General features: G+C 48.5%; 1 protein-coding gene across 4 annotated transcripts in view; it reads right to left on the reverse strand.

The window, feature by feature from the left end:
* The window catches only part of AHNAK (AHNAK nucleoprotein), a 93,870-nt gene that overhangs the window by 21,531 nt on the left and 49,409 nt on the right, over positions 1-22,930 (reverse strand). For 3 of the 4 annotated variants that reach the window (XM_033860826.2, XM_073809071.1, XM_073809070.1), the window contains exon 5: positions 13,712-13,811. In XM_033860826.2, coding sequence (XP_033716717.1) covers positions 13,712-13,811 — 100 coding nt within the window. Of the gene's footprint in view, positions 1-3,176; positions 3,526-13,711; positions 13,812-22,930 lie in introns of those variants that run through there. The other variant, XM_033860827.2, reaches the window with a different exon arrangement.

Here is a 22,930-nt window from a genome sequence, read left to right on the forward strand (position 1 = left end):
TTGGGGGGCGGGAGAGTGCGATGCGTGCGCAGGCGCAGTGTATGTGCGCCTCACCTCCATCCTCCTTAGCAGTTAGGAGAAAGAGAAGCTAAGAAGAAACGGGGAGCCTTCCCTGAACTGACCAGTCCACACAATTGTCCCTCCCGTCCTCCCGCCCTGAGCTCTTAGGCCTTGGTCAACACCCTACCCTAAGCAATGCCTGCCAGAAACCAGCCACTGCCCACCCCAGGGTCCCTCTGACACCATACCGTCACCTCCCACTTCCTACCTCTCCACCAGCACTCCCCGACTCATCCCAGCCCTCCCATGCATATAAACTCAGCCAGCAAAGCCTGTGCCAGGAAGGCGTTTCCCCTCACCCGCCTCCCAGCCTCGGCCAGAATTCCTCAGAGAGGTCCAGACCCCTACATGAGGATTGCCAGGGGCCCTTGTTTAAAATACTGTGACAGTGAAATAAGCCAGACACAACAGGACACAGACTACATGATTCCACTTACAGAGGTCCCTAGAGTAGTCAAATTCAGAGACGGAAAGTAGAGCGGAGGTCACCAGGGACTGGGGGAGGGGGAGGGGCGTGGTTGTTTAATGGGGGCAGAGTTTCAGTTTGGGGAGATGAAGAAAGTTCTGGAGATGGTTGGTGGTGATGGTTGCAGAGCCATGCGAATGTACTTAATGCCACTGAACGATACACTCAAAACGGTTAAACGGTAAATTTTCTATTCTGTGTATTTTACCACAGTTTTAAAAAAATGCTATGACAAAATCAGAATCTTGAGTGGTGCGGGGAAGCCCACGTTTTTAACCGGCTCCCCAGTGGTTCTTATGCCCCCTCAGCATGAGAGCCGGGAATGTCACGGCCTCTTAGCTGTGTGACCTCAGTCAAGTCACAGAACGTACAGATCCCAAAGTCCCCTGTCTGGAAATGGACATGAGACTTTCCTCACCTGTTCTTGTGCGGATGACACTAGAGGAGGAATGCAATGTGCCAGGAGTGTGGGAGCTGCCCAACAAAAGTGAACTTGACAGTCGGTCCACAAACACTTCCCAAGCAGCCTGGGTACCAAGCTGAGCCGGGACCTGCCCTCCGTCATCCCTCAAGTCCCTGCGCCTGCACACCGCAGGGGTCTCCCTTCCCCCATGCTCAGGCCTCCTAAGTTACCTGCCAGAAACAACATCTGGCAATAGGTAAGGAGGGTCCTGACTTCTCAGAGGCCTCGGCTTGGCAGGTCCGGTCCGCACACACATTCCATTCCTCTCAGCAAGAGCCCAGGGGCTGGGAGGGGGGTGGGGCAGGCCCCAAGGCCGCCTCACACCAAAACTGGGCCCCTCCGGCCCTGCCAGTGCCCCTCCGAGCCTCCGCCACCGACCCAGGGCCCTTGGTTCAGCTCTCACTCAGGCCATTTCTACCAGCTTCTAGACCTCTGGAGAGCGCTGGTAGGAAAGTGTCTCTTCTTTTCCTTTTTTCTCCTCTTCTACTTTTCCCAAACTGACCACTCTAGCCATGTTTAGAAAAGAAGAAAGTCTACACTAGTACAAAAATAGCTTTAAAATAATACCTCCCAGGCCTTTTGGGATAAAAGTGTTTCACTAATGTGACAGCTAAGATTACAAAGTGCATCTCCTTCAGCACTTACCGTAATAAGATAGTTGGATGTTTTTAATACCTTTATCTTTTTAAAAGAGGTCCATTTACTTGCGTAGTTTGGGGTCTGTAAAGGGGTAAATGTGCTAGGAAGCTACCTAAAGAGTCACTTCAGGCTAACACTTTTGTCTTGGGTACCAGGAGGGTCAGAAGGCTGCCAGGCTGCTCGTGACCCCTTTATTAAGGTGTCTCCCCAAGGGCCTGTCACGTACCAAGGAGGACACCCTGGAGAAGGGCCAGGCCTCCAGCCCTCCAACCCAACCCTCCCGCTCCCTTCCTTCCCTCTGCGTGAGGCCGTAGCATCAAATCAAAGTCCTCTTTCTAGAACCGGCTCTCCAAGTGGGTCATCCAGCCCTGCGTGCAATCTTGCCCTTTTCCCTGTTTTGCCTCAGAAACTATTCTTGAAAAATTTCCAAAATGGCTTTGGAGAATATTCATATCTCGAATATTTCACTTCAGTGAAGTGTTTTTCACTTTAATAAAAAGCGATGGCAACTTTGGCCGGTGCCTGGGAGCTGGAATCTAGAGAAGAGGGAGGAAGATGCCCGGTGCCCTTGTGGCTCGATTCTGCCGGATCTGTAGAAGGCTGTCACCCGCTCCCTCCCCACTTCCAGCAGGAGGACAGTAGGCAGGGCCTGGGAAGCCTCACCTCGCCCAGACCCCCACCTCCTGCCAGGCGGGCAGCCCTCTGGCCCCCACAGGTGCCCGCTGGGAGAGCAGACTGGACCCAGTGACCTGTCCTGGACCCTGAGAGCCACAGAACCCTCCCCTTTGCCAATCTTGCCTCTCTACTCCTTTCTAGATCCCCCAGTGACTGGTACTCTAAGGGTGGGGGAAAAAAAAGCTCAAGGGTTACATGAAATCATTGGTTGTGACAAAGTGCGTCATTCTAGGTACATCAATTCAGAGGCTAATGGAGCAAACAGGATTAGTGAGAGGAGGGCCTAACGCTTTCTCAGAGGGGTAAGCCTCCAAAGCCTTGATCTCTGGCCCCAAACAGGGCCTTCCTTCCTGAGCTCTCTGCTATGCCAGGAATTCTGCACACAGTAAAAAAAAAAAAAAAAAAAATCTCCCCTGGATTTACTACTTTCGGATCTGACCAAGTTGGAATGCCTGCGTGGAGAAAGCTCCTGGCCTGGAGAAGGACGACACTGCGACGACACTGCGACACTGCGTAGGAAACCGGGCCTCAGTAAATAACGCCCTTCACAGAAAAGCCCAGAGGCTGTCCCTCATGAGGGACTGGATGTAAGAACAGCGCAGCCTGGGTAGTTGCTGGGCTGACCCTTCACCCTGAGGTAACTTGCATGAGAAGGAAGGTGTTATGGGCTGAATTGTGGCCCCTGCCCCCCAAATTCACATGTAGAAGTACCTCCAGTACCTCAGAAAGTGATTGTATTTGAAGATGGTCTTTAAAGAAGCAGTTACATTAAAATCAGATCATTAGGGTGGGCCCTAACCCCATATGACCCCGGTGTGCTTATAACAAGAGGAAATAAGGTCACAGACAGTTACAGAGGGACGACCGCGTGGAGACAGGAAAAGACCGTCATTTATAAGCCAAGGAGAGGGGCCTCGAGAAACCCACCCTGCCACACCTCGATCTTGGACTTCTAGCCTCCAGGTTTGTGAAAAACAAATGTCTGCTGCTCAGCCGTCTGGTCCTGGAGGCCCGAGCAAACTCGTACAGAAGATGCAGCTGTAGAAAACCACGTGCCCCGGATGGGAGTGGCACAGATGAAACTTCAGGAAGTTCAGAGAAGAGGTGAGATTTATTATGAACTTGCAGGGAGGGTGGGAGATCCTCAGATATGATGTTTGGCTACAACTGATTCGCTGAGAAAATTTATGCTGCATCTGTGGAAGCCCTTTCAGTCAAATCGCTGAGGAGGGAAAGAGAAGAATGAAAGAAAAGTGAATCTGCTCTGTATGTGGAATTTCCAGAATTCCCCTCCCTGTGGGGTCCTAGGTTGGGGTGGCCACGAGAAAGGTGTGCAGGACTTGGAGGGTGCAGGGAAAGCGCAGCCCTTTTGTGCTCTGAGGGTGGAGCAGGGCAGACAGATGCGGGGCAGTTCAGGCATACTTCTTAGTGCTGGGGCAGCCACTGGCCCACTCCTGGGCCAGGTGTGTGCAGCTCTGGGGTGCGGGGCCTCTGCTTACCCAGAATGTCACTGCATCATGGTGATCTCAGGTGGTGAGAGCCCTTCCAGTCTGTCCCCTGTCTTTCCCACTCTGCATGCATCTTCCCTCCCAAGCTGGCCCAGCTGAGACCAGCATTCTAGGCTCGACCCTCCAGCGCCTCCTTCCTGCCTCCGCACCTCCTACCCTCAGACCTACCACTGCCACCAAAAAAACCTCCCCAAACCTCTGCTTCTAGCAAGTCATCCTTCAGCACACTTCAAAGGCTGGGTCCTTCCAGATCAAGTCTAAACCCTCTGACTAGATGCTAAGACCTTTTATAATCTGTTCCCAACTTACTGCCCCGCCGTCTTCCCTGCTGCTCCCCAGTACACGCACTCTGCCGAGTGAGGCCAGTCCCTTCCTCCCTGTTGGGGTCTGCCATGCCCACTCCATCACTCAGATATGTCCCCACGCTGTCAGACCTTTCCTTCTTCAAGGTCCAGCTCAAGTCTCATCTCCTTCACAAAGCCTTCATCAAGGCCATTAGGTGCAGTATTTCGGAGAAAAGACGCTGGAGCCAGGCTGTCTGGATTCAAATCCTGGCTTTGCACTTCCAGCTCTGTATGACTTTGAACAAATTACTCAATCTTTCTGTGCCTCAGGTTCCTCCACTGGAAAATGGAGATGAACAGGGTTCGCAGGGTTATTGAGAAGATTAAATGAGTTCAAGTCACGTAACACATTTGTATCGTGCCCGACACACAGAAAGCACTTGATAAGGGTTAGTTCTTGTTTCATTTTTATTATTACGTGACCATTTCATCCCTCTCCAAGACTCTCTCCCTTGAATTTCTACACCTGGTATAATAGAGACCACATCTCTCAAGTACTTAATTATAGTCAGTCTTGTACTGTTCGCTGCAATTTCATGTGTAACCAACAGGAACAAGAACATTTTTTCTGTGATCAGAACATCAATAAGCAATAGCTTATTCATGAACAGAAACTATTCCTCATTCTTTACTTTCAGCATAAGGGGGAGAACTTGCCCTGTTTCTTCCTGGTAGCATTTAACCCCTAAGAGACCCAGGAGGGAAAAGATAGGGACAACATGTCAGGAACAGGAAGACATGAAAATGCCCACAGAATGGTCCTGAAACCCATCCTCCTGGAACATTTGAACACCAAGAAGATGACATTTTGACAGACATGGTTTTCACATCAAGAAGCACTGTCTGGGGGGGGTGGTCTGACCAGAGGCAGGGCCCTCAGCCAGTGTCTGCTCCCTGGAAACTGAACAGCACCCAAGTAACAGAAGACCCCGAAGGCCCAGGGCCCAAGGGGCCAGTAGATGGCCACAGTATCAAGGTGGGGTGGGCCCCTGACACTGTGCAGGCTCCCAGCTTTGCTGCCAAGGGCCTTCTGGTTTACCACCCAGACCACTGAAAGCTCATGAATCAGTCCATAGATCAAGACAATACAGGAGTTATGTGGCACTCAGCTGTTTTAGGTCTCCGTTTCTTCCACTTTAAAATGAAGGGATTGGTGGAACCAGAGGATAGCTAACAAAACACCCAGTTCTGCAATTCTGCACAGTGAGTTCTTTGCGCAGTCAGAGCAAGCAAAGGCAGTCAAGGAGGACTCTGAGAGTTTGATTTCCATCAATACTACCCAAAGCACTCTATAGATTCAAAGCAATCCCCATCAAAATTCCAAAGGCATTTTTCACAGAAATAGAAAAAAGAAATCCCAAAATTTTTATGGAATCACAAAAGTCTCCAAATAACCAAAGAAATCTTGAGAAGGAAGAAAGCTGGAGGCATCGCACATCCTGATTTTAAACTATATTACAAAGCTGTAGTAATCAAAACAGTATGGCATTGGCATAAAACAGACACATAGATCAATGGAACAGAATAGAGAGCCCAGAAATTAAACCATGCATTTATGGTTAATTAACTTACAACAAAGGAGCCAAGACTATACAATGGGAGAAAGACAGTCTCTTCAATAAATGAGAGTTTAATTTCCCCTTCCCTGTACACAGAGCTGCACAAAAGAAGGAAAAAAACCGGAGCCACAGAATAGCCCATCTGTGCTTCATGCATTTGGCACTAGAGCCCTCCTGGCTGAGAGGTGCCAAAGCTAAGGATGAATACAAGAAGGTGTGCAACTTACCCAGGTTTAAGTTTCAGCTGTGACACTTACAGGCAAGTTACCTGATTTTTGTGAAGCCTCAGTTTTCTCAGCCAATACACAAGGCTAATAATAATACTTACTTCATGCACTTATTGATTAAAATGTAAAGCACCTTGCACAGGACCCAAAGCAGAGGAGGTGCCCAAATCATTCAGAAAATGTTGATCAGGTACCCAGTAAGGGACAGACACCATTCCAAGGCACTGGAGCACAGTCTTGCACAAAAAAAAAAAAAAAAAAACTCTCCCTTATAGAGTTTAATTTTAGAAGGAGAAGACAGATAATAAGAAATAACCTTAATAAAGGTCAGATTTCCTCAAAAGCACAGGAGAAGAATATGAAGAAAAATCAACTAGGGTAAAAAGGATAGAGATGGAGGTGGGATTTCTAGGTAGAATCCTCAGCAAAGTCCACTCAGAGAAGACGAGCCTTGAATGGACACCTCAGTAAGTGTCACTATTATCCTCATGGCCAGTCCTGTTGGCGCCAGGGTTTGGTGCCAACAATGTATTTTTCCTGGTGTCCAAATGGGCATTTCTCCCCAACATATCTCACAAAAGAGACTGTCAGGGTTGGAAGAGACTCAGATTCTCTGGTTCATTTTATAGAGGAAGAATGAAACCCACAAAGGTGGGGCGACAAACCCAGGGTCACACGGTTAGTTCAGAGACCGAGATTGGTGCCACCTCCAGTCTCCTGACTCTAAGACCAATATTCTTGCCTCTGCTTCATACCCTGTTGCCCTAGGCTGACTCAGACCCACGTAAAATCGAGGCCTGGAGCCTGGAAGATTTCTAGCCTGGTGTTGTATTTCAGCCTGCACAGTAGCTCAGGGTTATTAGCTGTGCAGTCTGAATACATATCTTTCAGACACATTTACAGGGAAAAAAAAATTATCATGGATTTGCAAGAAGACATTCACGAACCAGCGACCCCAGTTTGAACAAATAAAAATGAAAGACCATCACTTCAGGGCATCCCTGGGCACCAAGAATACCACACACACAAATGCAGCCACCCTGGAACCACTCATATGACACTCCTCAGCTGTAAGGCAGTCATCGAAAAACCAAGAATTTGTTGGCTTTTTTCCCCTCAGATTGTCATCAAAATGTAAAAACACTATTTGATTTGTGGAGACTCCTTGAGCCCCTGAGAAGATGCCCACAGAGTCCAGTTTGGGGAACTCAGATACGGCACAGGTTTGTTTTTTGTTCTGTTTTGTTTTTTGGGTACAGGTTTTTGAAGGGCTGTTTGTTATAGGATAAATCCTTGCAGTGATCAGGGGCATTTACAAGAACTACTAAGGCTAAAGGGGGCTGCAAAAAGTGATCAATCCAGTTTGCTTCATTTTGAAGCTGCCCTGGGCCAGAAGGATGAGACTGGAGCCTGGTAGCCATGGGATTTTCATACGTCTGCATAACTCTCAGAGACTAGGAACATCTGTGGGCCGTTAAGGTGGGGACCTCAGAGCACCATCCATCCATTCATTGAACAGATACTAATTGAGCACCTAGTGTGTGCCTGGCACTGTTACAGGCACTGAGGATATGACAGGAAACCAAACAAAGCCCCTGACATCATGAAGCTTACATTCTAGTGAGGAGGAAGGAAAGGAACAGATTAGGGAGGGAGTATGTGTCAGACAGTGATAAGTAAGTGGGTAAAAGGCATGGGTGACGCCTGGAATCAGGAGAGCAAGGGCTTGTTACTTTAAGTAAGTTTTCAGAGAAGGGCTCTCTAGAGACGTGACATTGGAAGGCGAAGAGTTTGTCAAGGGAAGAACATTCTAGGCATAGTTCTCCGCAAACTCAGAAGCCCTGAGGCGGAACAGCAAGGGGACACTTGTGGCCTGAGCTGATGAGGGAAGGAGAGGTGGGGTCAGATGAGCAGTGAGGGCCAACAGACCTTTGCAAGCATTTAAATTTTGCCTTGAGTGAGATGGGGAGTGAGTTGCTGGAATGAGGAATGACATTATTTGACTAATGTTTTTCACGGGTTGAACTTATTGCTGTGCTCAGAAGAGACCAGAGGGGGACCAAGACTGAAACAGGGAGGCCAGTTAGGAAACAATTGTCATAATGCAGATGAGGTGTGGTGGCCTGGATCCGGCAGCAATGTTCGGGATGGTGAGAAGTGACTCGATTCTGGGTACGGAGGATGGAGCCGATGGGAATTGCTCATTGTCTAAACATGAGTTGTAAAAGAATTCGAGAAGTCCAAGATGACTCGAGTTTTAGCCTGAAGCGCCTGAGGGTAGAGTTGACATTGATGGAGATAAAGTCCGTGGGAGGGCCTGGGGTGGGTGGGGGTGGGGGAGAAGGGAGGTAAAGAGAGAATTTTCCCACCAGGTGTTCAAGCTCTGATCTTGATTTATAAAGTCAACCTTGCATAAGAGATGGACCATATGATCCCACAATTCCACCACAGGGCATAACACTCAAAAGAATTGAAAGCAGGGACTCATACTTGTACACCAATGTTCGCGGCAGTGCCATTCACAATAGCCAAAAAGTGGAAACAACTCAAATGTCCATTGACAGATGACTGGATAAGCAAAATGTGACCTATACATAAAATTCAGCCTATAGAAGAAAGGAGGTTCTGACACATGCTACAGAATGGACGTACCCTGAAGACATTATGCTACGTGAAGTAAGCCAGCCATCAAAGGACAAATGTATGGGGCTTCCCCGGTGGCGCAGTGGTTAAGAATCCGCCTGCCAATGCAGGGGACACAGGTTCAAGCCCTGGTCCGGGAAGATCCCACATGCCGCGGAGCAACTAAGCCCATGCGCTGCAACTACTGAGCCTGCGCTCTAGAGCCCGCAAGCCACAACTACTGAAGCCTGTGCGCCTAGAGCCCGTGCTCCGCAACAAGAGAAGCCACTGCAGTGAGAAGCCCTCACACCGCAACAAAGAGTAGGCCCCACTCTCTGCAACTAGAGAAAGCCCGCGTGCAGCAATGAAGACCCAACGCAGCCAAAAATAATAAATAAATAAATATTTTTTAAAAAGGACAAATGTATGACTCCACCAATATGAGGCACGTAATGTAGTTAAATTCACAGAGACAGAACACAGAATCGTGGTTGCCAGGAACTGGAGGGAGAAAAGGGGAAGTTATTGCTTAATGGGTACAGAGCTTCTGTTTGGGAAGATGACGGTGTTCTGGGGACAGAGAATGGTGATGACGGCACAACAACATGAATGTACTTAATGCCACTGAACCGTACACCTAAAAATGGTTAAAACGCTAAATCTTATGTATATTTTACAATTAAAAAAAAATTAGATGGCAATCTCACAGGTTAGTCCACTGGCAAGGGCTCTCTAAGGCTTTAGAGAGACTTCCCTGGCGGTCCAGTGTTTAAGACTCCACACTTCCACTGCAGGGGCCACAGGTTTGATCCCTGATCAGGGAACTAAGATCCCGAATGTGCAATAAATAAATAAATAAAGGCTTTAGAGATTTATAAATACAAACTCAAAAAAAAAAACAAAAAAAAATCATCCTAGAGTTTCCCCATGGTTAGTGGTGGTTGCAGGAATATCTGCACGTAATCCGCCAAGAGGGCTTCAACCGAGAGAGACAGAACACGGGGGGAGGGGCAGAGGTGAAACAGAAGCCTATTCCAGGCAGAAAGAACATATGAAAGAGATACGACTGGGAATTCCCTGGTGGTCCAGCGGTTAGGACTTGGTGCTCTCACTGCCAGGGGCCCAGGTTGGATCCCCGATCAGGGAACTAAGATCCCACAAGCCATGCAGCACAGCCAATAAAAGAGAGAGAGAGAGAGAGAGAGGACTTGAATAAGACGGCCAGAGAAGGAAAGAGGATTGAAACAACGGGAGCAGGGATGCTGTGGACCAGCAAAGGTGGGGAGATCTGATGACGGCTCTGGTGACCCAGAGAAAGTCATTGTGTTTAACATCCTGTGTGGAGCTGATAAAGGGGCATAAGTACAAGAGGTCACGTTACTGAGTGCTTACTCTGTGTCTAAGCCCTGCTCGGCTACTAACTGGCTTAATCCTCACTAACACCACACAAGGGAAATACTCTAATCATCCTGATTTCACAAATGGGGAAACAAGAACCTGTCCCATCAGAAGGTTAGAGTAGCAGAAACAGGATTGAAACCCCGGCAGTCCAGTTCCGGAGCGGAGCTCTTAACCACGAGGCTACCCAGCTCTCAATGCCAGACAGTGTGACGTGCAAACATTGTGACTTTGGGGGTGGACATTTATAGATTCAACTTCCCAGCATTTCATCTTTCAAAACCCTCTTAGGCACTTAAGACACCACGTTGGCCAGATAGAGGTCTGGAGCAAAAGCCCCACTGGTCTGAACCTCACGGTCTTATCTCAAAGTCCAGCCACGGCTCTCTGATCAAACACACTGATTTTCTGCTTATTTACCAAAATGACTCTTTATGACAACAGCTGACAGCAGTGCTGCTGTGAGAAAGCCGACCCCAAGCTCTGTTCTGTTTTTAACTATTAAGGGACACGGCAGAAACCTCTTGAGAAGCTGAAGTAGAGAAAGCCCGAGGCCAATGGCGGGGGCAGGAAATGTTCGTTTCAGCTGAAGTCAGGTTTACATGAAATTCCCACTTCAAAGTCCATGAAAGTGAGGGCCGTGAAGGCAGTTTCAAAGGAAACGTTTGTGATCAGGGAAAAGCCTGTAACCTGGCCAGTAGAGGAGTCCCAGCAAGGACAGCTGTAATCTTTCTCCCGTCGTTGAAAGCAAAGCTCGCGAAGATGAAAAGCCCCAGCGAGTTCTTCTAAGCTCCGCAGACTTTATGTGAATCTCCGTGCCTGGCTGCATGAATTCTACCTCCTTCTGTGCTGGCTGCCGGTAAATGCTTACTGAGTGAATAGATGTGATGCATCCGGTGTATAACAGGTCCTTTGGGGAAAGGGGTCAAATCCCAATCGTCTTTAAATCTTGAGACACTTAATAAATGTTGAAGTACATCGTACTAGAAAAAAGTGCTGCGTTGGAAACGCAAACACTGTGAGAGTCTAAGCTGCTCCCAAAAGGACGAGGAGTGCGCCGCCACGTGAGAGCTGGGAAGCCAGTCAGAAGCTCCTGCCGGCATCTCTCTATCGTATGTGCCAGGCATACTGTGCAGGGGACCTTCCCGGGTCCCCAGGGGATGCGAAGTCTAGCAGAAGCCCAGTACTGTGGGAGTTGAAATGGGGGTGCCCGGCACCGCAGGAGGGCACTGAGCCCAGACCCAGAGGCTCAGGGGGTCTGAGGTAGTGACTCAAAGGCCCAGAAAAACGGGGGGCAGAAAGAGTGTTGGGGAGAATTGTGAAGACAGGAGCAGGGACCAACATCATGAATTTGGGTACCAGCAAGCACTCTGGTATGCGTGGGGCGACAGGTGCACATGGGAAAGCCGTGGGTGCTGAAACGTCAGCAGGTCATGGCAGCCTTGGGTGCTAAGACAAAGAGATGAACTTCACCCTGAAAGCCAAGAGGAGCCTCTGAAGAATTATAAGCACGGGAGTAACATGATCCGATTTTTCTTTCAGACTGGCCTCTACTTAAAGCTCACTCCCTCTGTGGAGGAAAAGGTCTAAGACAGGCGGACCCGTAAATAATGGTGGCAACTGCAGTCAATAATGAAAACCTAAGATGTCAGGGATGTTAAGGAGGGGGGTGCTGGTGTGGCGACCAGATGGTTACAGAGCTGATCAGAGGCAGAGAAAACTCGACGGGGGTCCGGTTGGCAGGGTGAGGGGAGGCGCAGGTGGGCCCAGTGCTGGAAAGCAGGCTTGAGAATCAGCAGCACCAAGAGGTTGCCCAGAGAGTCCAGAACGAGAAAAATAAAGAGCCCAGGACAGGGCCTCGGGAAATTCTGCCACTTGTGAGCTCGCGGGAAGAGACAAGGCCATAAGGGGCCTGGGAAGGTCGTCCTAACCATGCAGATAGAAGAGAAATCACTAGGGAATTCCCTAGCGGTCCAGTGGTTAGGACTTGGCACTTTCACGGCTGCGGTCTGGGTTCAGTTCCTGGTCGGGGAACTGAGATCCCGCAAGCTGTGCAGTGAGGTCAAAAAAAAAGAAAAATAGGGCTTCCCTGGTGGCGCAGTGGTTGGGAGTCCGCCTGCCAGTGCAGGGGACACGGGTTTGGGCCCTGGTCCGGGAGGATCCCACATGCCGCGGAGCAACTAGGCCTGTGCGCCACAGCTGCTGAGCCCGCGTGCCACAACTACTGAGCCCGTGTGCCACAACTGCTGAGCCCGCGCGCCACAACTGCTGAGCCCGCGCGCCTAGAGCCCGTGCTCCGCAGCGGGAGGGGCCACCACAGTGAGAGGCCTGTACACGGCGGTGAGGAGTGGCCCCCACTCACTGCAGCTAGAGAGAGTCTGCGTGCAGCAACGAAGACCCAACGCCTCCAAAAAACAAACAAATAAATAAATCTCAAAAAAAATAAGTCTTTAAAAAAAAAAAAAGAAAGAAAAAAGAGAGAAATCACTAAGCCAGGGGAGGAGGGGGATTCCAGGAGGGAGAGGACACAGCACCAAACGCCCTGAGACTACCCTGGGCAGAATGAAGGATGAGCAAGAACCGCTCTGGGTGGAGACGGGGGAAGCCCCATAGCAGTGGGTGGGGCACTGGCATGAGTGGGACATGAGGAAGAGGTGATAGAGAAAGCAGGTGACCTTTCCAAGCAGGTTGGCTCTACAAGGACAACACCACAGCAAGGGGGGGAGGGGCTGAAGGAGGGTTGCTTTAAAGGGGGAAGGGCGAGAGCGTATTTATTTGCCGAAAGGAGATGCCAAGATAGAGGTGGGGTGCTGAGGAGAGCAGGGGTGACTGAGGGAGGTGAGGGAAGGGTATGCACAGAACCCCTGGAGGGATAAGGCTAATGCCGGGATGGAGGAGGTGGGGGGGGGACGGCGTCTACGGGGGCGAAGGGACAGGAAACCCCAATACTCCCCAGTGACGAACGGTGACTGCTCCAGCTGGTGGTGCCACGTGACATGCAGGCTTGGTGGCGAGTTCAACATTTCAAGAGAAGCTAGGCTATTCCTCTTTTTTTTTTTTTTTTTTTTAGGCTATTCCTCTCGACCACATTCCCGATTCTCTGGAAATCTCCTGATTTTTAAATGTCCGCAACTACCTCAAATACAGTGAGCCCCAACCCTGGCTATGGCCCAAATTAAGATCCCCATGACCAGGATTTCCACTTCCCACAGTTACTTCTTCCTCTCATCTCCCCCTTCACGTGGGCGTCTCCCCTCTGGAGAAAGCATTTCCGCTACAGGATCCAAAATACTTTTTCCTCAACTCTGTGGCTCTTCACTAGAAGTAGCTACTAATCCTTAAGTTCTAAGTCTCTGGTCTCTGCCCCACCCTGAATTCAACAGATACTGTCCTATAAGCCGTGTGACTGTTCCTCATATGCCACACATGTTAACAGCCCTACATACAAAGAAACCCTTGAGACTCCTTTGGAAGGAGTCAATTATTCTTCTGTATTCTTCTAATTCTTCTGTGCGTTTTCCACAGGCTTTTCAAACAGCTGAAAGGAGAGAGGAAGACTTGAATTTCTAGGTCCTAGAGAGGAAGGTGGGGGGGCCCTGGTGCTCCGAGCCAGCTCTCTCCTGAGTGTGGCTTCTGGTCCAGGGAGGCATGGTCATCTGCACAGACTCCCATGAGCCTCATGTCTGGATGGAGGTATCATTATTACAATTAAAGTTATCATTCTTTCGGGGCCCACGAGACTTCTCTCACCTGTGTTTGGGGTGGAGACTGACTCTGCCCGGGCTTGGCTGGTGGCTTCCTCAGGTTTATTCTGGTCTTTGCATTCCAGGGCTGATGGCTGTGGTGCATTCTAACAACAAGGACAAGGGTTGTTACCAGTCGCACATCAAATCACCCAACCAATTAACGTTTCTCAAATGCCTAATATATAAAAAAAACGAGGGGCCCCACGTTTACGCCCCACCGCATCTCAGTCCAGCCCACCCATCACTTGGAAGCTCTGCCTGTAGGAGAGATAACAGGATCTTAAGAAGGGAGCTGGCATCAGCTGAAAGACATCCTTCTGTGAAAGTCCAGTGACCCTCATAGAAAGGGGACAATGCCATCTCAGGTTCATCAGTACAGCAGACCCAGTCCCTGGCCTCAAGGGTTTGGCGGTGGCAGAAGAAAAGAGATAAGGTGCAATTCAATACTGAGGAACAAGATGTTGTCAAGTGAGGAACGTGTAGAAAGGAGGGTGTGTTACCGTCCACTCTGCATCTTTTCTCTGTACCACAACTGACCTGGATGCCATGCGGCAGGAGCTCTAACCAGTGGATTGAATTCCACTAAGAGCTCCTGAAGCCTATGTGGTAGATCTCCAACGCAGGGGACACCACCATCTCAGAGTAGGGGGTCCCCTGAGGAAGGAAAGCCTACCTGAGCACGGGATTCCCTGGCCAATGCCAGAATCCTGTCTGGCAACAACATGGAAACAGTTTGTGGAGAACAGAGTTACTATCAGTAGCTTCCACAGGCTGTTCCTTTCAGGTGTTTGCTCAAGTTGAACATCAGCCCAAGAAATTACTCTTTCTCGGGAGAAAGTAACTTGGAGATTGATGAAAGAATGAGTCGGGATCTTCAACTTCAAATTGGTCAGTTTTCTTATTCATGCTTTCCTCTTCCAGGTGATCTATCCTCACCATAAGTAACAAGCACATCCCTCATTAGACTTTCCTAAGGGCCGAGACCATGGATCATTTGTCTTTGTATCCCTGTTTATAGAGCCTAGCACATTGTCCCAGGCACTCTGGAAAAGTTTGTGGCTTGAATAGATGACTGACAAAGGAAGGAAGGAAGGAAGGAAGGAAGGAAGGGAGGGAGGGAGGGAGGGAGGGAGGAGGAAGGAAGGAAGGAATATTTTTTTGACTGAATGATACTTGCATTTCTTTAACAACCACTGACATGAAAACTGAGACACAGAGAGCTTAAGTAATTTGCCCAAGGTCACACAGCTAGGAAGTCGCAGAGCTGGGATTTGAACCCAGGCCACCTGGTTCATGAACCCACACGCAAAACTATTAAACCATCCACTTATGTTTCCCAGCATATACTAGAAAATATGAAAGAAAAACAAAGTCCAAGGCAAAGTGACCAAAATATCCAAAAGAAGAAGTTATCCTGAAGAAAATATGGTTCTTTGCTAATTATATCGATTGCCTCGCACTGTCCTGTTGGCAGAACTCATAGCCTGAACTAGAGCACTTTAGAAACGAGAGAATAATATTACTGCACTGGCAAAACAAAGGTTCTGTGGTAGCTGGACTGGATAAAGGGGTAACAACCAAATTCGGTCTCAATTGACTTTAGGAAAGGAGATAATCAAATCAGCAAGCAAACGGTTTTCTGATACAAATAGGAAATTAATCTGATACAAATAGGAAATTAACCTGAAACCATCAGAACAAGTCCCCCTGCCTTAAAATCCTATGACCTCTCTAAAAATGTAAGCCTCGGAAGGAAGCCACTATTAAATACAGCCGCACTGAGTGGTGAGTCCAATTCAATCCCCAGAGATTAATATTAAGGCACTAAGTGGTTCTAAGGTGTGTCTTGTTAGTAACAGAGAAGAGTGTCCAGAGGAAACTTTCAGGGAGAAAAATCCTTTCACAGCCACCATTTTGGTGTCTTCCTGAGTACAGAGGATGAGAAAAATAGAACAAGGAACCCAAGACATCGAGGTGGAGATGGGGAAGAGAAAGAGTCATGAAATTAAATGGTGTAAAAATTTAAATGCTCTTAAAGCTTTTCCTTTTCAAAGGGACTTCCCGGGCTTCCCTGGTGGCGCAGTGGTTGAGAGTCCGCCTGCCGATGCAGGGGACGCGGGTTCGTGCCCCGCTCCGGGAAGATCCCACATGCCGCGGAGCGGCTGGGCCCGTGAGCCATGGCCGCTGAGCCTGCGCGTCCGGAGCCTGTGCTCCACAACGGGAGAGGCTACAACATTGAGAGGCCCGCGTACCGCAAAAAACAAACGAACAAAAACAAACAAACAAAAGGGACTCCCCGGCACTTCCCTGGCGGTCCAGTGGTTAAGACTCCACGCTTCCACTGCAGGGGGCGCAGGGTTCCATCACTGCTCAGAGAACTAAGATCCCGCATGCTGCACAGTGTGGCCAAAACAAATAAAAAATAAATAAAAGGGACTCCTCTGTGGAAAACATTGTACTAGATGACGTGTGAGCTTGGAAAAGATTAAGGCAGGATCCAGCTGGTGGTACAGCTTCTGATGTACCAGAAGATAAGCCTGGCATCATCTAAGTCAAGCAAGGGACAAAACCAACGACTGCTGCTGACGTGTCCCAACCTGATCAAAGGAGAAACCCAGAGGCCGGGAGCAGAGAATGCACTGCTGTGTCAGACCAGACAATTGGCATCATCATTCCAGGGCATGACCACTGTGTGGCAGGAACGGACGTGAAGGAAGGGCAGGCTGTGGCCAAAGAACTCTTTGGAGCCATTCCAGAGAAGAGAGGATGGGGGACTGGGTGGGGCATTCCCCAGAGGCCCTCCAAGACCCCAGACGCTGGCGTTTTACATCTAAAAGGTACAGTGAAGTGTGTGGAGAAAACTGATACATAACGAGATTCCCCTGCAAAAGGGTAGAGACCGGCTTAGTTACTCACTCCCTGTAAAATAGTAACAAAGCACACAGTGGTTAAATAGTGTTATTACTGTACATGTTATTATGTTACTAATGTGAATCGCTCACAGTTTCCTGGCCAGGAAGATTGAACTGAAGTTTTTATTTTAACAATGAAATCATGTTTTTTTGACCAACACATTGGTAAAAAATAAAAGAGCTCAATAAAAACAAATAAGGGTATAGAGAAAGCAGGGGCTTTCATACCCAGAATGTACATAGATACTGCCTTTTGGGAGGGCGATTGGGAGCAGCTATTATAATGTTAAATGCATGTGCTCCTTTGCCCAGCAATTCCATTGCTAGGTATCTGAGTGAAATCCTTGTACATGTGCTCAAAATGGCGTGTGCTGGGGTGTTCCTAGACACGGGAAACAACATGCAACTACAATATTTCATCTAGGCTATGCAATATTTCACAACAGTGAAGGAGAATGAAGCAGATCTGTATTTACCTACACAGAACATCTCCAAAACATATTGTTAAGGGGAAAAAAGCAAATTGCAAAACAATATGCTATGGTCTTTTTTTTTTTTTTTATGGCTGTGTTGGGTCTTCGTTGCTGCGCGCGTGTCTCAGGGAGAGAAGCTGGGGGGTTGATAAAATATGCCCAGAGGCAGGGTCAGCTCTCCTAGGCCAGGGAAAAAGGAAGAGGTGTCTGCAGTTGGGCAGCTCCAGTGCCACTCCCCAGGCCTTGAGAAGGGATTGAGAACCAAGTACGGAAGGAGGGAAGGGGACAGCCAAGCTCTGGTCTGGCTTCGGAGGCCTGGGTCCTCAGGGCTACCAAGGAGAGTTCCCTTCCTGCACGGGGCCACTTAGAATGATGATGGCTGAGAGCCAACAAGTAGGGTGACAGAGGGACAGAGAGTAAGAGGAAAGTGAGTGGAAGGAAGGAAGATTAGAGAGGAAAGGAGCTCGTGGAGGAGCAGGCGTTGCTCCACCTTGGCCAAAAGCGGGGAGCCCGTCTCTCCCTTCAAGTGTCATCTGGCGCCAGAGCAAGGCCCAGCAGCCCTGACTGTGCTGGGAGCTATGTGAGAGCCTGCCCTTCCTCAGCATCCTCACTTCCCCTCCTTCTGCCCCTCTGTCCCCGACACCAGGGCCCCTGATTTCTGCTTTGCTTCCGGTCTGAGCTGAATGGAATAGGGAATAGGACAGGTGAAGTGACTCCAGAGAGGTCTAACCTGAAAAAGCAGCACTGAGACGAAGCTTACCATAGTAATCATTTTACAGTATACACATAGATCAAATCATTACCTTGTACACCTAAAGCTAACGCAACATTACATGTCAATTACATGTCAATAAAACTGGAAAAAGAAAAAGTGGAACTGAATTTGTGGTTTACTCAAGAGATTAAACATACAGTTTAAGGAGAGAGGGTTAAGGGAATCCTGTAACCCAGAACAGCCTGCCTCCACAGAATGATGGCAAGGAGCGGGCCCTGGGGTACACACAGAGGAATGACTCAATAATAGTGAAATGGCGGACACCCTTAAAAAGCCAGTAAGGGAGAGATTTCAGGCTCGGGCAGCCTCTCCTGAGGCCTTCAGATCATCCCTCAGAGGCCCCAGGGATGCCCCAGCTGACCCTGAGCCAGCCAGCGTCATGTGATGCCAGTTCACACGGGTGCTGGGAGGCAAAGGTAATCTAATTATTCTGGAAAGTCATGTTTGCTAGGGAAGACTGGCTCTGTTAAAGATCAGTGTCAGGTTTGAACCTGTTCTTCCCAGACCCACGTGCTGTACCTCAGAGAGCAAGACAGGGAGAAACGCAGGGCGGTGTGAGCAGCTTTGCAGAGGTCTGATGACTTATAACATCCAAGTGGGTTTAAAACCACCATTGCCCAGTTGATGGACTGGACCTCAAGCTAAAGAATCACCTCCACTTCATTTCTTTTCCACTTTGAACTCAGAGAATCAACGGGGAGATTCCTGACCCACCACTTCACATAGTAAATAATCCTTTCAACAGAGAATGGATAAACAACAAGGTCCTACCGTATAGCACAGGGAACTATATTCAATATCCTGTGATAAACCATAATGGAAAAGAATATGAAAAAGAACGTACATATATGGGGCTTCCCTGGTGGCACAGTGGTTAAGAATCTGCCTGCCAATGCAGGGGACACGGGTTCAAGCCCTGATCTGGGAAGATCCCACATGCCACAGAGCAAATAAGCCCGTGTGCCACAACTACTGAGCCTGAGCTCTAGAGTCTGTGAGCCACAACTACTGAGCCCGTGTGCCACAACTACTGAAGCCCGCGCGCCTAGAGCCTGTGCTCTGCAACAAGAGAAGCCACCGCAATGAGAAGCCCGTGCACCGCAACGAAGAGTAGCCCCCGCTCGCCGCAACTAGAGAAAGCCTGCATGCAGCAATGAAGACCCAATGCAGCCATAAATAAATAAATAAATTTATTTTTTTAAAAAGAATGTGTGTGTGTATATATATATATATATATATATGTATAACCGAATCACTTTGCTGTACAGCAGAAATTAACACAACATTGTAAATCAACTATACTTGAATAAAAATTTTTTTTAATTATTAAAAGAATAATGCTTTCTTCTCGCTCTCGGCTGGCAAGTCCTTCCCAGCTCAGGAGCCTGCTCTGTGAACAAGGAACCAGCATAAGGCACCTGGGTCAGCTACCATTTGCACAAGTCTGCATGGGGCTGGCAATGGTGTTTCTCTCTTGGCAACTCGAGGTGTACATTGCTTAAACACATGGCATTGCTTTAAAATACACAATTCCCCAGGAGATTTCTGATCTCAATGCCTCCAAATCTTTCTTTTTCTTTTTTTTTTTTCTTTTTTCAAATCTACTTTCTAGAAGGACTTTGCCCAAACCTGAGAAGATAAACACATATGGCAAACCCCAGCCTCACGGTCCTCAACAGAGACTTGGAAACGCCCTGAAAGGCGTGGATGTGAGTGCCATGTGCTCAGACACCACATGTGCTCCCCTGCTCACATGTCACTATTTCACAGCCAAGTGCTTCCCAGCAAAATACACAAGGGCTTTGTCTCAATCTGCAACAGTCTGCACTGGCATCGGAGCCACTGTCCCTGTGTCTGTCCAGCTCAGAAAGAACAGCTGGGTGGAGGGTGGCAGTGAGCTGCCATGGAGAGAGGGTCAGCCCCACCTTGCTTCAGGGGGAAAACACAACTCTGCACATCCTGGCTGGGATTTCTGGTCACAAATCTCACTAGGAAGGAAGGGATGGGGGAGAAAAATGACGGTGATTTTTTTTTGTATTGCTCCCTTAATAAAACAAAGCCTAGGGACTTCTCTGGTGGCTCAGTGGTTAAGAATCCTCCTGCCAATGCAGGCGACACAGGTTCGAACCCTGGTCCCGGAAGATCCCACATGCCACAAAGAAACTAAGCCTGTGTGCCACAACTAACTGAAGCCCGCGCGCCTAGAGCCCGTGCTCCGCAACAAGAGAAGCCACAACAAAGCGTAAACCCCGCTCGACACAACTAGAGAAAGCCCGCGCGCAGCAAGGAAGACGCAATGCAGCCAAATAAATAAATAAATAAATAAGAAATAAGAAAGCCTGGTCAGGGCATCAGAATCTCACCCGAGGGACTTCCCTGGTGGTCCAATGGTTAAGACTCTGTGCTCCCAGTGCAGGGGGCCCAGGTTCGATCCCTGGTCAGGGAACTAGATCCCTCATGCCACAACTAAAAGAGTCTGAATGCCACAACTAAAGATCCCACTTGCTGTAACAAAGATCCCACGTGCCCCAACTAAGACCCGGTGCAGCCAAATAAATAAATATATTTTTTAAAGATTTATTTATTATTTATTTATTTTTGGTTTTGGCTGTGTCGGGTCTTAGTTGCGGCACGCGGGCACTTCGTTGCAGCGCGCAGGCTTCTCTCTAGTTGTGGCCCACAGGCTCCAGGGCATGTGGGCTCTGTAGTTGTGGCGCGCAGGTTCCAGAGTGCGTGGGCCCTATAGTTTGCAGCTCGCAGGCTCTCTAGTTGAGGTGTGCGAGCTCAGTAGTTGTGGCACGCGGGCTTAGTTGTCCTGCGGCATGTGGTATCTTAGTTCCCTGACCAGGGATCAAACTGGCCTCCCCTGCATTGTAAGGCGGATTCTCTACCACCAGACCACCAGGTAAGTCCCTAAATAAATATTAAAAAAAAAAAAAGAATCGCATCCGAAAGATGCATTTTGTAATACAAACAAAATAATCAATTGGGAACAGAATAATCAAAGGTCACACTTTCCAGACTTAACTGACATTTCAGGTGTCCGTCACCGGTACTGGACCAAACTGACCAGATTTGGGGACCCTCCTCCTCCTTCACACCCCAGCTTTCTTCCCCTCCCCCTTCATCAACTGCAATTCTTGGCCATCAAATCTCTGCTGTAATTCTGGTGGGGGCCATCTCCAACCCATCCGTGACCTACCTGCGTCTCCCACCAAAGCCCCACAGGTCTCTTCCCCACTCAGCACCCCCTCTGAAGCAGCCACCCCACATTTCTTAGATCAGTTCTTCACTTTTTCAGTCTCCAAGCCTTTTTTTTTAATTGAAGTATCATTGATTTATAATGTTGTGTTAGTTTCAGATGTATAGCTAAGTGATTCCATTACATATATAAATATATATATATATACATTTCTTTTTCAGATTCTTTTCCATTATAGGTTATTACAAGATTGAGTCTCCAAGCTTTTGCTTTACCTCCTCTTCCACCCCAACAAGGCAGTCCCACATGCTGGAAAAGTGTGGATTTTGAAGTTTGCTGACTTTCCATCCTTTACTGAAGTTAGGTCAGGCCCATGAACAGCTCAAGGAGAGCAGCTGATTTGCACAACTTGCGTAATAACTTGTTAGGGAATCATTTCTGGTGTTTGTTTCTTTGGTTTGCTTTTGGATTTCATTTTGTTTGTTTTCGTTGGATTGTTTTTACCCAAAGTCTAAGAGAATGCATTGGAGATCAGGGAAATATGCGGTAATGGACAGAAGGAAAATAGGAGTCCGTGTCGCTAAGGGGAAGGGTATTAAGTGATAAGACAGTGACAGGAGGGCTGATGGAGTTTCTGCCACAAGCTGTGCACCATTTGCCTGGCACTGCGCTGGCGATATGATGGTGGATGAGCTGACCGCCTCCCTCCCTCACGGAGCTGACAGTCTGATGCGGAGGCAGCTAGACAAGCAACCAGTTACTGATGATCTAATGTGAACAGTGCTGAGAACAGGAAAGTACAGAGCAACGCAGGTGCACAGACTGTGGGGGGAGGACGGGGGGCGCTGTTTGTGTGTCAGGGGAAGAAGACTTCCAGGAGGAAGTGCTCCCTAAGCTGAAACCCAAAGGATTGCGGAAGAGAAGCTTGTTGAAAGCCAGGGGGCCAGAGAGCAGGAGATGAAAGAGCTGGGTGTGGCTGGAGAGGCCGGCTTGAGGCTGCAGGGGCGGACAAGGACCAGAGTTAAAAAGAGGGGAGTGCCAAACTGGAAATAACCCAAATGTGTTTCAACAGTTTAATGGATAAACAAACTAGGGTACATTCATACAATGGAATAATACTCAGCAATAAAAAGGAATGAATTATCAATATACACAACTTGGATAAAGTTCAAGTTCATTATGCTGAATGAAATAAACCAGTCTTAGGTTACCGACCACATGATCTGTGCGATTCCTTTAATATGACATTCTCAAAAAGACAAAACTATACTGTGGTTGCCAGGGAATCGAGGGATGGTGTGACTATAAAGGGAGAGCTAAGGGTTTCAGGGCGTGGGGAGGTTTTCCTGATTGCGGTGGTAATTACGTGAATCGATACAGATGTTATTGAATAAAATTCATAAAAGTATAAAAAAATAGGGGAGTGCTCGAGGACTCCCTGGGGCCTTGGGTGGAGCCCGAAAGGCTGAGACACGCCCAGAGCCACCTCCAAGACCTTATCTTCCCTCTGTGAACCTACATGCTGTCTCTATAAAGCATCCCTGGCCAACTCTTCACTCACTTAGTGAGAAGGGGCCCATCCACATCAGAGCAAAAGGAGCGGCAGACACGCCCCACCCCCCGTGTTTTTTCCTGTACTTATTTCAGCCACCAGAAAAGCCCTATCAGTTCTCCACGATTACATAACAAGAACAGGGCAAGCAATCTTTGGGGGACGCACGGATTCCAGACGTTTCCCCTTTAAAAAATCGCAAAACACCGAAAGTGTGTGTGAGCAAAACATGCAGTGCAGGCTGTTTCCCTGGGTTGCTGGCAAGGTCTGGAATCACCATCCAGTGGCAAGAACCCTGTTAGCCCAAGG

The sequence above is a fragment of the Tursiops truncatus genome, chromosome 8 (genome assembly GCF_011762595.2).
Source record: "Tursiops truncatus isolate mTurTru1 chromosome 8, mTurTru1.mat.Y, whole genome shotgun sequence".
Classification (NCBI taxonomy): Eukaryota; Metazoa; Chordata; class Mammalia; order Artiodactyla; family Delphinidae; genus Tursiops; species Tursiops truncatus.